At 38.7% G+C, this 14,576-nt stretch overlaps 1 protein-coding gene across 1 annotated transcript in view; it reads left to right on the top strand.

Annotated features, from left to right (window-relative positions):
* HECW1 (HECT, C2 and WW domain containing E3 ubiquitin protein ligase 1) overlaps positions 1-14,576 on the top strand; it is a 350,139-nt gene that overhangs the window by 196,987 nt on the left and 138,576 nt on the right. Inside the window, exon 7 of the mRNA XM_067550377.1 lies at positions 7,561-7,730. Coding sequence (XP_067406478.1) covers positions 7,561-7,730 — 170 coding nt within the window. The remainder of the gene's footprint in view (positions 1-7,560; positions 7,731-14,576) is intronic.

The following is a 14,576-nucleotide window of genomic DNA, read 5'->3' as shown; positions in this document are numbered from 1 at the left end:
TCCAGGCATGGCTCTTTCTTGTTTCCAAGGCTTAGAGGTAGAATGCTCTGATGAAGTGAAAGACATGTTGCTACACATCCGAAAGTCGACCACTTATTTTTAAAAATGGAAACAATTCCAAGTTTGTTGTCATTCTAAGCACATAGACTTAATCTTGTCTTCCCTCCCTTTGATTTTACACTACATTTTAGACCTCAAGAGGTCAAAACTCTCACTCAGCTCCCTTAAGGTACATCTCCTGGTAATAATGACCATCCACCATCAGGTAGACGGATACTCAATGTTCGCTCACCTGCTGACCCAGAGATTCCTTGAGGACATTGGGAATCTCTTTCCGCATGTGAGACCACCAGCTCCAGCCTGGGATCTAAACCTAGTTCTCAGGCCTTTGAGTAGACCTCCTCTGAGCCCTTGGCAACTTGCTCTCTTTTACACCTGTCCACGAAGACAGCATTTCTAATTGCCATCATTTCAGCTATGCACATAGAAGAAATAGCAGCCCGGAGGGCACACCCAGCATACACGGTCACCTTTAATGACAAAGTATTAAAGGTCGCATCCCAAGTTTCTCCCTAAAGTTGCCTTCACTTTCCATATGAATCAACAGAGCCATCTTCCTGTTTTTTTCCCAAAACCACATAGTGACAATGGGAAGGCGATTCTGCATATGCTAGATGTAAGAAGAGCACTAGCATTCTACTTGGACAGGACTAAGGATTTCAGGAAGTCCCCTAAACTCTTCCTTTCACTTGCAGAAAGATCCAAAGGCTCTGTGATATCAGCTCAAAGACTCTCCAAATGGGTCTCTGTTTCCATTAATCACTGTTATCAAGGACAAAACCTGTTATCTCCATCCAGAGTCCATATGCAATCCACGAGGTCAATTTCTACCTCTACTTCGGAGTTCTCCCTAAGAGGCTCTGCAGTAGAGAAGGAATTGAGGGGTGTTTGCCTGCGCAGCCCTAGATAGCCTCAAGGCAGACCATGAGGGAGGGAGCATGTGCAGGCTGAACGAACATTGCTACCAAAAATCTCCAATTAGAGGCGCAGGGGCACAGATACGCTACAGTGGCGGACGCATAGGGGGACACATCTCGAAGAACCATCGTTACTGCACAAGGTGAGTAACTTCCTCTTCTACAACAAGGAGAGAATTCGCATCACACACACAAAGACATTGTTCATTGAACCCAGCCCAATGCTTACAGCCCCTCTGTGACCCTCGTTGGGGCCATTAGAACCACATAAATACAGATCTGATGACACCGCCTTTGACCATTCCGACATATGACCCCTCTTCTCATCTATTAAACAGAGGTTCATAAACTCTTCCTGTTTAATGCTAACGCAGGGAAGCATGGAATACCACAGAACTTCTTTTTTCATATGGAAATAGCAACCTTTACAAGTTGATAGAAAGGACTGAAATCCATTCAAAGGCTTCAGGAGATGCAGAGTGCAACTTTGCTATACCTCCTGGAAATGTAAAGATGGGGCACTGATTTGCAGTGTGTTCGGTAGTTTGGAGGGCTCTGTATTCGCACTGTGTTGAGTCCTTGTTACTTCATTTGTGCATCAGGTACACATATCTTCCATGTAATGTCCTAATACAGTTGGTCATCCACTTTCTTAGGCAGAGAAAGAAACAACTGATTTGATGGTGGGCTCATCTATGATGTGCTTGTTAAATGTCCGGGTCTGCCCTTTGAATCTGCTAGGTGTCTTGTGGGTTGAAGTTGGATGACCGAAGAGCTTCTCCAGCTGCCCAGAATGGTTGACGGGACTTAAGGCAAGTGTGAGATGGATGAACAAGGTTGTCATGGAGCAGGAGCTTTTGGTTAGCAAGAACTTTCTTGTTCTCGCACACCATAGTCACCTCTCACTGTATGGTTGGAGGATGAATGTTTCTGAGGACTGAAAGCCAAGACAAGGCAATGGACTTCAGGGTGCCAGTTACAAGTCTCATAACTGCATTTAGTTGGATATCGATGAGGTCTATGTACAAACTTCTTCCCCAAACAACTGCGCAGTACCTGGCACTGTTACCATTTGTAGCATTTGAGTAGTGCAATCCCAGCTAGAATCTGCTTGTTTTCGAATGATATTGTTATGACTCTATTTTATGGGTCACCTGCTTCAGATGTTGATAGATAAGGTTGCGATGGAGAGCGACTCCTAGGTTGCAGGGGTTAGGCTCGTGAGCGATTGCCTTGCCACAGAAGTTTATGTTCAGCATCTTCAGAATTACTGAGATGGAGAGCTGATGACACTGATTTTGATGGATTGGGTTTGAGCTGCCAGTACCAAAAATAGCTTTTTATCTTCTTCAGATGAGCATTAATGCTGACTTTCATTTCACTGGATATTGCGGCCTGTGTCTTAGTGACAGGTCGTCAGCATAAATGAACTTGCAGCATGTCATCTCGGGCAGATCACTTATGTATAAGTTAAAAAGAAATGGTGCAAGTACTGATCCCTGTGGGAGGCCATTGTGCATACTTCACTTTTTGCAGGTCTGACTTGTGAGATGGACATGGAACGTTTTGTCTGAAAGCATTTACCTAATGAGTTGAAATGTCTGGCCAGATTGAAGCAGGTTGGATTGCTTCAGCTGTAGACTCTTGTGCAGACAGTGACATGGGCTGATGACAAGTCGATAAAAGCTTTGGCCATTTTAATCTTCCACTGAACGCTGGCCTCAGTATGTGTACCACAGAACTAACTTATGTGCCCTAAAACTTCAGAATTATGGCTTTTGAACCAAGGGCTTTTAAATAAGATTTTTTTCATGTTGATGTGCCATATCATGCAACTTTCACCAATAGGTGACATCAAGAAAGCAAACTCTCCCATATAGTGCCTGACTGAATTGTTCCACTTGTACTTGGATAAGTATCTGGATGATTATAAATGAAAAATTATTTGATTTTTTAAATACTGAGTGCTATGGTCACCATAATTTATCCCAGTTAATAGAATTAGGTGTGAGTCATGATAAGTACCTTCTCATAAAGAACAATATATATATCAAGTGCTAGTTATTTTCATTCCTATTTGTCAATAACTCATAGCATTGGATAACAACACCCTAAAATGGTGCAATATTTTCTCTAATGGAAAAAATATAAGAACATACACAGCAATAAATATTTCTGTTTGAGGAGACATCAGAGAAAACAAAATCAGCTCTTAGAGGCCTTTCTCATTCTTTCTCATCCTGTAGCCTTATTCTGATATTCTGCTGCAACACTGTCATCAGCATCCCTTTTGCAGTCATGGTTTGGGCTTTCCTGGAATGTACTGCTGACAGTGCAGTATTCACTACAAAGCCGATTGATCATATTGGACTTCGGTAGAATTGGGAGCCACACATTATTTGAAAGGTGTCTTGTACATAAGAATTTCACACTCAGAAGGGGCGGCCTGTTCAAGGTTCCCATTTTTTAAACATTTGTACAACATAAGGTTACAGTCTGAACCAAATCATTTTATTTGTGAATGATGCTGCTAAGCGCATGACCTCACACGCTATCACAGAAGTTCTTTCTAATGGAGTGATCTTTCCCTTAACTTGGTTTTTATTTGATTATTGAAAAGGATCCGACAGATGTGAGAATGGGATTCTTAAAATACAGCATGTTTTTATGCTCACATGTGTGACAGCTTTTGAAATCTCTGCCTGATGAGCTGAATGTCACAGGTGCGGAGCAGCACATGTTTCAGGCAGACTTCCCTTAGGGATGAATTTATTAAGGGGTGAACTCTATATCCTAGTATAGAGAAAAGGAAAGAGGTTGGTAAAGTACAGATAGGAGCTATTGAAGACAGTCCAACAAAATAGAATCACATTTAAATATAAAAGATGAAGGCAAGCAATTGAACATTGACAAAATGTATAAGTGCTTATATATAAATGGTAGAAGTCTAAATATTAAGATGGGTGAACTAGAGTGCCTGGTATTAAATGAGGATATTAATTTAATAGGCATCATGAAAACTTGGTGGAATGAAGATAATCAAATTGTAGCCTATAGAACTAGCCTGCTTGCTTGCATTATTATTAGAGATATTTTTCATATAAATTTTGATATGATTGTGTGATTAAATAATAAAATTAGATATTTTATTCAGCTGTAATGCAAGGTACCTTCCAGGCCACATCCTGGATGACAGCTACCGTTAGTATATATATATATATTCAACCTTTGGCTTAGATAAATGTAGAACAGTATAGGACATATATGGTCATAACGTTTACCCTAGACAAGTCAAGGGACATTAAAAGGGGAAGGGGCTGTCCCCGGTTACGCCCAAGAAACTTTACAAGAACACCACAGAACCCACAATAAGCTAGAAATAACAAAGGTGAGATAAAAGACAACCTGGAAAAGGATATAGATACGTCAATAATACGTACGAACCTAGTAGCCAATAGATTATATGTACCCCAAAAGTTTGGAGGTGGAAAGGCCAAGTATGGGCCTGGAAGGAGGATCCATGTTCTTGGGGGTATAAGAAAAATCAAATCCAGCTAATCGGGGCAGTCGACTGTCAGCTACCCCTGCTTGAAGTTTTATTTAGCGTTAAGATTCATTCTTTTATTTTATATTCTTAAAGTTGTCATGTTGTAATGTTAGTCTTAGCTTATAGCTCTTAGCTTTGAAGCAGTGCTTATTCCACTCAACTCCAAGTCCAGGAAGGGTGTGAGTATACTAGTTTAAAGCATATCATAGATATATATATCAAATAAGTCTTTACATTTAAGATTGTATTAATCCATTATCCATTTGATTAATCATTTTATTTTCTCTATATCAGTCATTTGTTTATTATTTTATGTTATTTTATGTTATCTTAATAAATTTATAAAATTATACAAATATTGGTTATCACTGGAATTTTTCCTGTGTTGTACCCGGGGTCCTTATAAAACTCACCTGAAGCCTGATTAAGGATACGAACCTCGTAATCCTTTAATTAGAGCAATTGGCAAACCTCTTACCCTATTCAATAAATTAATAACCATAAAATCAGGCTACAACATGGATACAGTAATACCAGGAAGCAGGTTTAATACAAACAAGACAAAGTACTTCTTCATACAATTAACTTGTGGAACTCATTCCTATGGGATGTCATGATGGTCAAAAATATAACTGGTTTGAAAAAAGAACTAGGTAACTTCATGGAAGATAAATCCATCAAAGGCTACTAGCCAAGATGGTCAGAGATCCAACCCAGGCTGAGGGCAGCCCTAAACCTCTGACTTCCAGAAGCAGAAGGGGAGGAGGGGTGTATCTCTCCAAAATTGCCCTGAAGCTCTGGTACTGGCCACTGTCTGAGAGAGGATACTGGACTAGATGGACCTGACCCACAATTGCAGTTATGTTCTTAAAAACATGCACAACAAAATTATTCTATTGGTCTTATCACCAGTCTAGTGAAGCAAAATATATTTGCCTAGCTCCCTAGAGTTTCTGATCCTTTACCCCTACTCTTTCACGTAGCTGTACTCTGACATACATTTTGTGTTCATTTACAAATCATTCCATTAGGAGTTCCAAAATCCATCTAGCACATCCTCCTATTGACACAATTGCACTGTTGTTAGTGGATTTTTAATTGGTCTCATCTGACCTATTGGATCAGCAGTCTCCAGTTTTTTTTAAGTATTAAAACTGTGTGATGATGAACATGTGGCAGATTAGGACTTTTAAACAACTCTCAAAGAGAAATGACACTTAAAAAACATTTAGAAAGAGTCTCCAAAATTGGTTGGATTTCTCTTTCCTAATATTTTACATCTCTTTAAAATAGTGACATAAAGAAAGAAGCAAAACTACTGTTCATTGCCTTTTTTCAATATGAAATAGAGTTTTAAATGAAAGGAGGTGAATCTCTGTACAAATAGCAGTTGCAATAAAGAATCACACACTAACGTCATTAAAAACAAGTGGTTACATGTTCCAAAGGAAGCTAGAAATGCATCTGGAAAAGAGAGTGAGACTGTACAGGTACCAGCTACTGTTGAGTCCTGAACTAACGAGATACCTGTAGATTGTTTTGTATTTCATGGGCTTCATAAAGTTAAGCAATAATGAGCTACATGGCCTTCTTCAAGATCCTCTGGGTAAATTTGAAAAAAGGCACTCTGCATGATTCACATTAAAGCCCCTCGAAGTTGTGCAGCTAAAATCATGCTCAAAACGTTGAAATGGTAGCCACGCACTTTCCTAAGTTACTTTAGAAGAGGCTCACCAGTACAAAGAAGCAGACTTATTTAAAACGGGGGAAAAAAGCTTCCATGAAGCCAAAACTTCCAAGCCCAGTTGACTTAAGTTGGATGTTTAAAGCCATATTTACATGAATGTTAGATTTAGGAACCAAACTTTAGGCATTTGCATTTGAAAATTTGAACTGTATTTTATACTATACAAAAATAAAATACATAATACTGTATAACAAAATAATAATGCAATCATATTAATGTTGCACATGATGCTTTTATTGTAAAAAACAATAAAACATATTTTAGTATGCAGGATTTAAATGAGTTTATTTCTTGTGCAGAGAGCATCAAAATATTTACAAGGAATATTTCATATAAGAAATATTGTGCAATTCACCTACTACAGCTCAGCTGAATGTATAGAATAGAATGAAGTGAATCTTGACAAGTTTAGCTTCTCCTGCTTGTGGAGTGTCTTTGACCAGATCATGATTTTCCCAAATTTGTTTATTATTCAAATTCAGAATTTTTTTCTCAATGGATTGATCATTAGTGTTTGAAATTAAAGCTTGGCTGTGATTATTCACATGGTATTATTTTTGTTCCGTGGTTAGATGAATGCACAAGCACTTCGTGTGTGAGTATTTCCATGTGCAAATCTAAAATTCCATTTCCGCAAATTCTAAAGGATGGAATTTGAGGTGTGTTTTCAGCAGAAAATTTTACTAGTCTTCAATCACGCAACTCTCTCTGCAGAAAGTACAGATCTTTACTGATATTGGCTCAGGATAGTTCTTTTAAAATTTTAAATAAATATGCACAGAAAACTTTTTGAGAAAGTATTTATTGAAGACCTTTTACAGACGGGTAATTAAGTCACAAAAGGCGACACTTTGGCCTCATTTAAGTCAATTAAGAGTTTTGCCATTAACTTCAAAGGGATCAGAATTTCACCCAAAGATTTTAAGTGACTTGCCCTTAATCAGACAAAATCTTTGACAAAGCAGACAATTAAAACTTTTTTTTTTTTTTATTTTCACTTCCACTCTCATGCCTTAATTACAAACTAATTTTTACTTTCTTCACAGATGAAGAGGATAGAAGATTAGTACTTTTTACAAAGTACTTTTTTAATCCCAAGTGTTATTGACATTATTTATTATGGTTTAGTTTTATGTTGCAATACAAGTAATGTAGAAGTAATGTAGTAGGATTTTTCCATAGTCCTGCTTTACTTTTTAATTTGTCATTAGTTCCCCTTGTTGTTCTGCTGGCTTCCCAATGAGCTCATTGCAATATGATTGCTAATCAGAATATTCAACTTGCTCCAGATTTCCAGGCTTTGGGTCTGAAGAAAGGAATGTTCTTCAACCCAGATCCATACCTGAAGATTTCCATTCAGCCTGGAAAACACAGCATCTTCCCAGCACTTCCTCACCATGGACAGGAGAAGAGATCCAAGATCACATGTAATACTGTCAACCCTATCTGGCAAGGAGAGGTAGGCTGAGTATCTCCGATTCTCTAGACTGCTCTATTCTTTTTTAGCCCTTTGTTTATCATGTTTTCTTAAAAGATGGAAATAAGCCTGATGATATCCTCAATCAACAGTACATTTAAAAAACCAAAACCTACCTTCTTATTTTTTACCAATCAGGGTTTGATTTGTTAATTTAAAAGACCTTAAAGCAGCTACCTTGATCGAATTTCTTTTAACTAGTGTTAATCAGAGCACAATCAGAGCATACATATAAATTTTCTAGGGAACCCCTTTTGCAGCCTGAATTGAACAGCATGCACTATTGTTTCATATGGTTCTAAGGCTAGCTTACAGCTTGGTACAATTATAGGACCGTACAATTTCATCTTCACCTATTTCCTCTTTTTCACAGGTAGAAATCCTTTTTACCCATACATTTCCAGGATATTTGAACATCTGTTTATTTGTCTTGTACATTGTATTTTTGCTAACTTAACCGTCTGCTGTTTATTTGTTTAGTACAATATCAAAATATGTTTAGTTAACAATTCTTGACCCAATCATTTCTAGGAAGCTAGCATTTTTCTTGACATGACTTCCAAGGCATCATGGCTCTCAGAAGCAATCTATAAGCATTATAAAAAATATCTGGCCAATAGGTCAATATGTTTAAATTGTGATTTAACAGATTGTTCTTGATACATGACACTCCTAAAAGTATTAATGCCAAAGGCTTAATTTTCTACTAAAATTAAGGTTAGATTAATACTTTCTGTACATATTGTAGTTTAAGGCCATAATTTTAAACAGTCATTATTGAAGGCATCAACCAGCATAGACAAATATAATTGGATGGTTTTGGAAACTGCTGTTAGACTGATTGACGTTCTTGCAGTTGTGAAAAGAGAGAGAGAACATTATGTGAGGTGCAATTGATGCAGCATGCAAACAAAAAAGGACATGTGTGATTGAAAAATGTCAGTGGTAATGTAAATTAGAGACACATTTGGCACATTTGCCCATCATGTTGAAGAAATACTCTGAAGTCAGCTGCACCTGCTTGGATGAATTCAATAGGGACCAGTGAGAATTGAGTGTATTTTACTATTGCTTGCTGCTTTTAAAGTACACCTGAAACAGCAGCATACAGCGCCTCAGTAGTAAACTAAGGGCACTAAACACAAAGGGTGTGATTTACTAGTGTTACCTATTGGTTCCACGTCCGAAAAACAGTAAAGATAAACCAAATAAATGGATCCAAATTAAATATAAACTGGAGAATAGTTTTGGGTTAATCTGTATAGAACCCTGCATAGGTGCCAAAGGTGGGGAGAAGAGGTCCAAAGAACTATGACTGCATGCACCTGCTCAGGAGATGAGCAGTATTAGGGAGCACAAAGACTATGTGAGTGTAGCCATGCTACCAGTACTTGCCACCCCAGAGGATGGGACCAGGAATGTGGCCTGAATCCTTCATTTTGTTTCAAGCTGGCAACATTTGCTGTGGAGGCACATGCTGTACCTGTGCAAAGAGTGAGGAAGTGGTTGTACTCCTGGAGACTGAGTGGGATTTTCTGAAGCATTCAACATAGACCTAACTCTGCTCCCAGTGAAGTCAGTACAGTTAAATACAACCTACTCTTGCTTTAAGGCCCCTTTGCATTACCAGTGCAGTATAAAGTGGCTTTAATGTAAATGAGATTCAGACCCTCTGAGACTGGCTGCTGCTCTGACAGTATGGGCTAGACTACACTTAAACTTACAGTGGCACAGCTGTATTGGTACAGCTGTGCCGCTGTAAGAGTGCTTTTGTAGCTGCATTATGCTGCGGCAGTGTAGACATGCCCTAAGAAATCCTAAGCAATTGTGGTGTCTGTCAACATTCTCAATTGCCGCCTTTTCTGCAGCCCATATGAAGACATTTAACTGCCACAGACCTGTAATACATTTGCATACACTTGGGCTATATTCTCCAGGCATCAGGTGACCTGAAATCTTCATCCACATGTCCATGTCTTAGCAATGAAAAACCAGTGTCACTTTCCACTGAATAAAAGTTATTGGGCCTGACTCTCCACTGCCTTTCACTTTGAATAGGGAGAGTTGGAAATGTTATCAAATCAGATTGGCTGCATTTTATGTCAACTCTGTGTGCATTTTTCACAGATATATATAACTACATAAGCAGAAAATCAAGCCCATAGTATGTAAAAATCAGGTGTGGGGTTTTTCCCATGAAAATGTTTTAGGTCCTGAATTCATTTTAGATGGATTGTTTTTCGTAAGGTGTTCTGTCATTGTGTAATTGCTTTGAGTAAATAGAAGCCAGATGTTCCTTTTTCTTAATTGAATGACAAGCCTAAATTCCCCCAAGTATAATAGGCCAGGCCTCCCCTGGAGCAGCTGCCGCCAACCCGCCACCAGACACCTGGGCCATGGTGGCTCTGCCTCTTCCCCTCCGTGCTAGGAGTGGGCTTTCGCCGGAAGTTTTTGCTTATTTATTAGACACCATGCAGATTCCGGGGCAACTGAGGAGGCGGTATCTGCAACTCAGCTTCCTGGGACCCTTGGACTCCCCAGGGAGAATACTGATGAACCTTGGAAGCTGAATAGCAGATATCACCGTATCCATCCAGGAACCTGCATGGTGCATAATAAATAAGCTCGGCTTGGGGGAGGGGCAGAGAGCATGAGTGGTGAGGTCCTTGGGGGAATCATCTCCTGCTGAGGTTCAGGAGACAAAGTCTGTGTGGACAGCAACCCCAAGCTGCTTCTGTGTCAAGATGTAGATTTTTCACCCAGACCCTCTTTCCTATCAAAGAATGGCCACTTAACCAGATGGTGGTCCATTTGATTTCACTGACACCTGGCTGAGGCGTCAGCTAGGTTTTAGTCTCTGGGGAACTGATTTATGACTGCCCTCCAGGCTTGGAACATGTACCAGTAATATCATACAGTAGAATCTTATAAGTTTACATACAGTGTTGCCAGACATATTATCTCAGGACAATAATAATCAGCAAATTATGACTTTTCAAATGATACTTCACAAGGCATACTTTGTATAAAATTTATCATAATCTTGTAAAAGGGTAAGCATAGGGGTACAGACTGTCCCAGCTTGGCTTACGTGATTTGCCCCAGGTCACACAGGAAATGTGTAGCAGAGTCAGGAATTGAACACAGATTTACTAAATCCCAGTTTAGTGCCTTAACCACAAATTTATTGTTCCTTTTTAACAATGGGCAAAAATATATTTAATAATCTTTGTCAGGTGCTTTAAAGTCTGCATCTGAAAAATGGCAACAAGGCCGACCTTATGGGTGGACGATGTGGGTGACTGCCCAGGGCACCGTGCTCAGTGGGGCAAGGAGCAGGGTGGGCCTAGGGTATGAAGCTGGATGGGGAGCCTGGGGAGGCAGCAGGGGGTCAAAATATAAGTTTGCCCAGGGCTCAATTTTCCCTACGGCCAGCCCTGAATGACAATAATGATTTTATCTAGTGTGCCAGTATTTAAGTATCTCAAAAAAAAAAAAAAGGATTGGCTTCCTAAGAAGTGTGACAAATCAATCTTATATAAAAATAATTCTTATAGTCTACTCTGGTGAAAACAAAATAGCTGTACCACATTTAATTAGCACAGGAAATGTGATGTATTTTCTGGAATAAATAATTTACAGGGTGTAGTGAGGGGGATTTCTCTACTTGGTCTAGATTTTACATATTCGTCACTTAATGAGCAAGTCTAACTGTAACATGGAGGGACATTGTGTATTAAATTTGTGAGAATTTTTGGTTCTTAAAGTAATAAATGAATGAATAACATTCACACATGGAATTTTCCATCTGTCTCAGATATAATATTGATTATATTTGTCATTTCATAATTCACTCAAGAACCATTCAGCTCAACTTTCAGATAGATATAAATTAGAAATTTCTAAATTTGATCTGTTTTGCAGTGCTTTATATCAGATAGCAAAAGTAAATTGAAATTTCTTATTAAAATATGAGAGCAGTATGCAGCATTTTAATACCTGCTGTAGGGCTCCAAGTGAAGCGAAAGCTGTCACACACAGGGTTGTCCACTGAGGAATCCTACAGCCAAGGTGACATCTCATATCACAGCTGAAAAGTCGATTTGTGATTTGTGTCTTTACATGTTCCCAGAGGGATAACATGAAATGCTGTTAATCCTGTCCACAAAATACTTCAGTATGGGAATGATGATCAATTTATTATTGCAACAATACAAATATGTTGGTAATAGAAATGCTGGAAAAAATCTTATATCTGTATTGTCATATGTAAATAAGCTTATTAATTCCCACTTCACTAGTGCTCATATTTGAAAAATCTATCCATCTCTCCCTGCTTCTCAACAAGAATTTAATATCAAAGGCTGTAGTGATTTGCCGTATTTGCACCCCCTAAGGATCTGGCTGTTCATGTACTATCCTATCTTATAAACATTGTGAAGTCGTTGACCTCAAACCTGCAAGAAGCTCTTCTCCTCTCCTTTCCCTCCTCCCTTTTCTTTCTCAGCTCCCATTTGAAGCAGAGAAGTGTCAGACACAAGGAAGTAGTGAGCATTGTTGCTGAAAGGCTGGGTCAAATTTTTCCTTGGTATAAGGAATAAGGTCAAAGCCCTGTCTTTGTCAAAAGTTTTATGAAGGCCAAACACTATTATAAAGTGTTTGGTTAAGACAGGAAATGTCTTTAGGGTTTGTTAGGCATAAGTGTTGGTTTCACTGTATATGTTGTATTTAATCCCTGGGACATGAAAGGTTTGATTCTGATATAACACTTGGTTTACTCTATTGGTTTAAATTGACTTAAACTGGTGTGTAATCAGAATTAGGTCCCATATATGGTCTTGTACATGTCTCAAGCATGCAGCTAGCTGGTAGTCTGCAAAGTTCGAGGACACTAATGGTTAAGTTATTACCACACTAATAGTAATGTAAAATGGAAAAGAAGCCGATGAAAAAACAGAATTGGTCTAAAATCAGCAAGATGAAATTGAATAAAGAAAAGTGTAAAGTACTTTTATGAGGAAAGAAAACTCAAATGCACAACTACAAAATGGGAAATAACTGGCTAGACAGCAGTATTGTTTAAAAGTGTCTGCGGGTATAGTGGTTCACAAATTGCATATAAATCAGCAATGTGATGTAGCTGAGAAACAGGCTAATATCATTCTGGGGTGTATTAACGTGAGCGTCATATGTAGGTTACAGGAGCTAAATGTTTTATTTGGCACTGGTGAGGTCTCAGCTGCAGTATTGCATCCAGTTCTGGGCGCCATAAATTAAGAAAGATGTGGACAAACTGGAAAGAGTTCAGAGGACAGCAACAAAAATGGTAAAAGATTTAGAAAACCTGACCTATGAGGAAAGATTAGAAAAACTGGGCATGTTTAGTTTTGAGAAGAGAAGACTGAGGGGGGACCTGATAACAGTCTTCAAATTTGTTAAGGGCTGTTATAAAGATCAATTGTGATCAATTGTTCTCCATGTCCACTGATGGTAGGAAAAGAATCAATGGGCTTAATGTGTGGCAAAGGAGATTTAGATTAGACATTAGGAAAAACTTTCTAATTATAAGGATTGTTAAACTCTGGAATAGGCTTCCAAGAGAGGTTGTGCAATCCCCATCAATGGAGGTTTTTAAGAATAATTTGGACAAACACCTATCAGGAATAGTCCTTCCTCAGTGCAAGGGGCTGAACTAAATTACCTGCTGTAAGAGCCATGTTATGCTGTTCCATGAGCTCTCCTGTTGACATAATAAAATGATCTCAACGAGCAGCAGTAGCTACATAGGTGGGAGAGCATCTAGCACTGTGCATATGAACGCTTATGCCGACAAAATGTATGTCACTCTGGGGGGTGATTTTTTAACACCCCTGAGCGACAAAAGTTTTGCCAACGTAAGAGCTAGTGTAGACATGGCCTATGAAAGAATGTTCTTTTCGCAAATCTTTTCTCTCCCTGGTACAATGGACATAAGGTGGGAGGCATTTTAATCATGTTCATCTCTCTTAATGATATGCCTCTGGCCTCATATACTCTTATGAAGTCCTTTCAAAATAGGTTTTTAAAGACAGCAAGATATAAAGTAACCCATCACACAGTTAATACAAATCTTAATGCAAGACTTAAATAAAACCAGACCCCTACGTCTGCCTTCATCAACCTAATTCTGGTGAGCAGTAGTGGCAGGTTTTTCAGTGACACGGATTTTATTTTCCTTTTGTTTTCAAAGGACTTGGAGTAATTGCGAATCACAAGCTTAAACAACAACAAAAATACTGGTTCAAGAAATAGTTTGCTCGTCTCAAACAGAATGGTTAGAATGTGCTCTCAGTTTGCAATTAGAGTACTTCTGGGCCATTCAGATTTTCAGATAAAACATATTTACAGTATTTCTTTCTTAATAACTACAACCATTTGGCTGAGTTAGCTTCCTGAGTGTTTTGTTTATTTGCCAGCGAGTGGGTAGAGAGTTCCTGGGAATGGGCACTCATACATATGCCACTAAAAATCGGCTGTTGCCTCCTTCCAGTATATTTAAGATGGTAGAAAGTGTTATCTGTTAGATGAGACATAAATCTTAAGCCCTTGGAATTTATTTTCCTAGAAAGATGGCTGAGGCCAGAGTACCAGCCAAAATGTAACTAGGGTACCCACAATCTGACCTACCTGTAGTTTCACTTGGTTGTTATTGTCTTAATTATGTGTTTTTGGTGCAAAATGGTGGCTGCTTTTGCTGAAGGTAGGTGCAGGTTGGTGCTGGGTGAAATGATCTGCATAAATTGAGATATTAAGCACTTTATGGTAAAAGATGTGCTGAATTAGATAAAT

The sequence above is a fragment of the Emydura macquarii genome, unplaced genomic scaffold (assembly GCF_026122565.2).
Source record: "Emydura macquarii macquarii isolate MOO-44397 ecotype Brisbane River unplaced genomic scaffold, CSIRO-AGI_Emac_v2 contig_1263, whole genome shotgun sequence".
Lineage (NCBI taxonomy): Eukaryota > Metazoa > Chordata > Testudines > Chelidae > Emydura > Emydura macquarii.
Note: the sequence above shows the minus strand (reverse complement) of the source record. Positions and strands in the feature narration are given on the sequence as shown.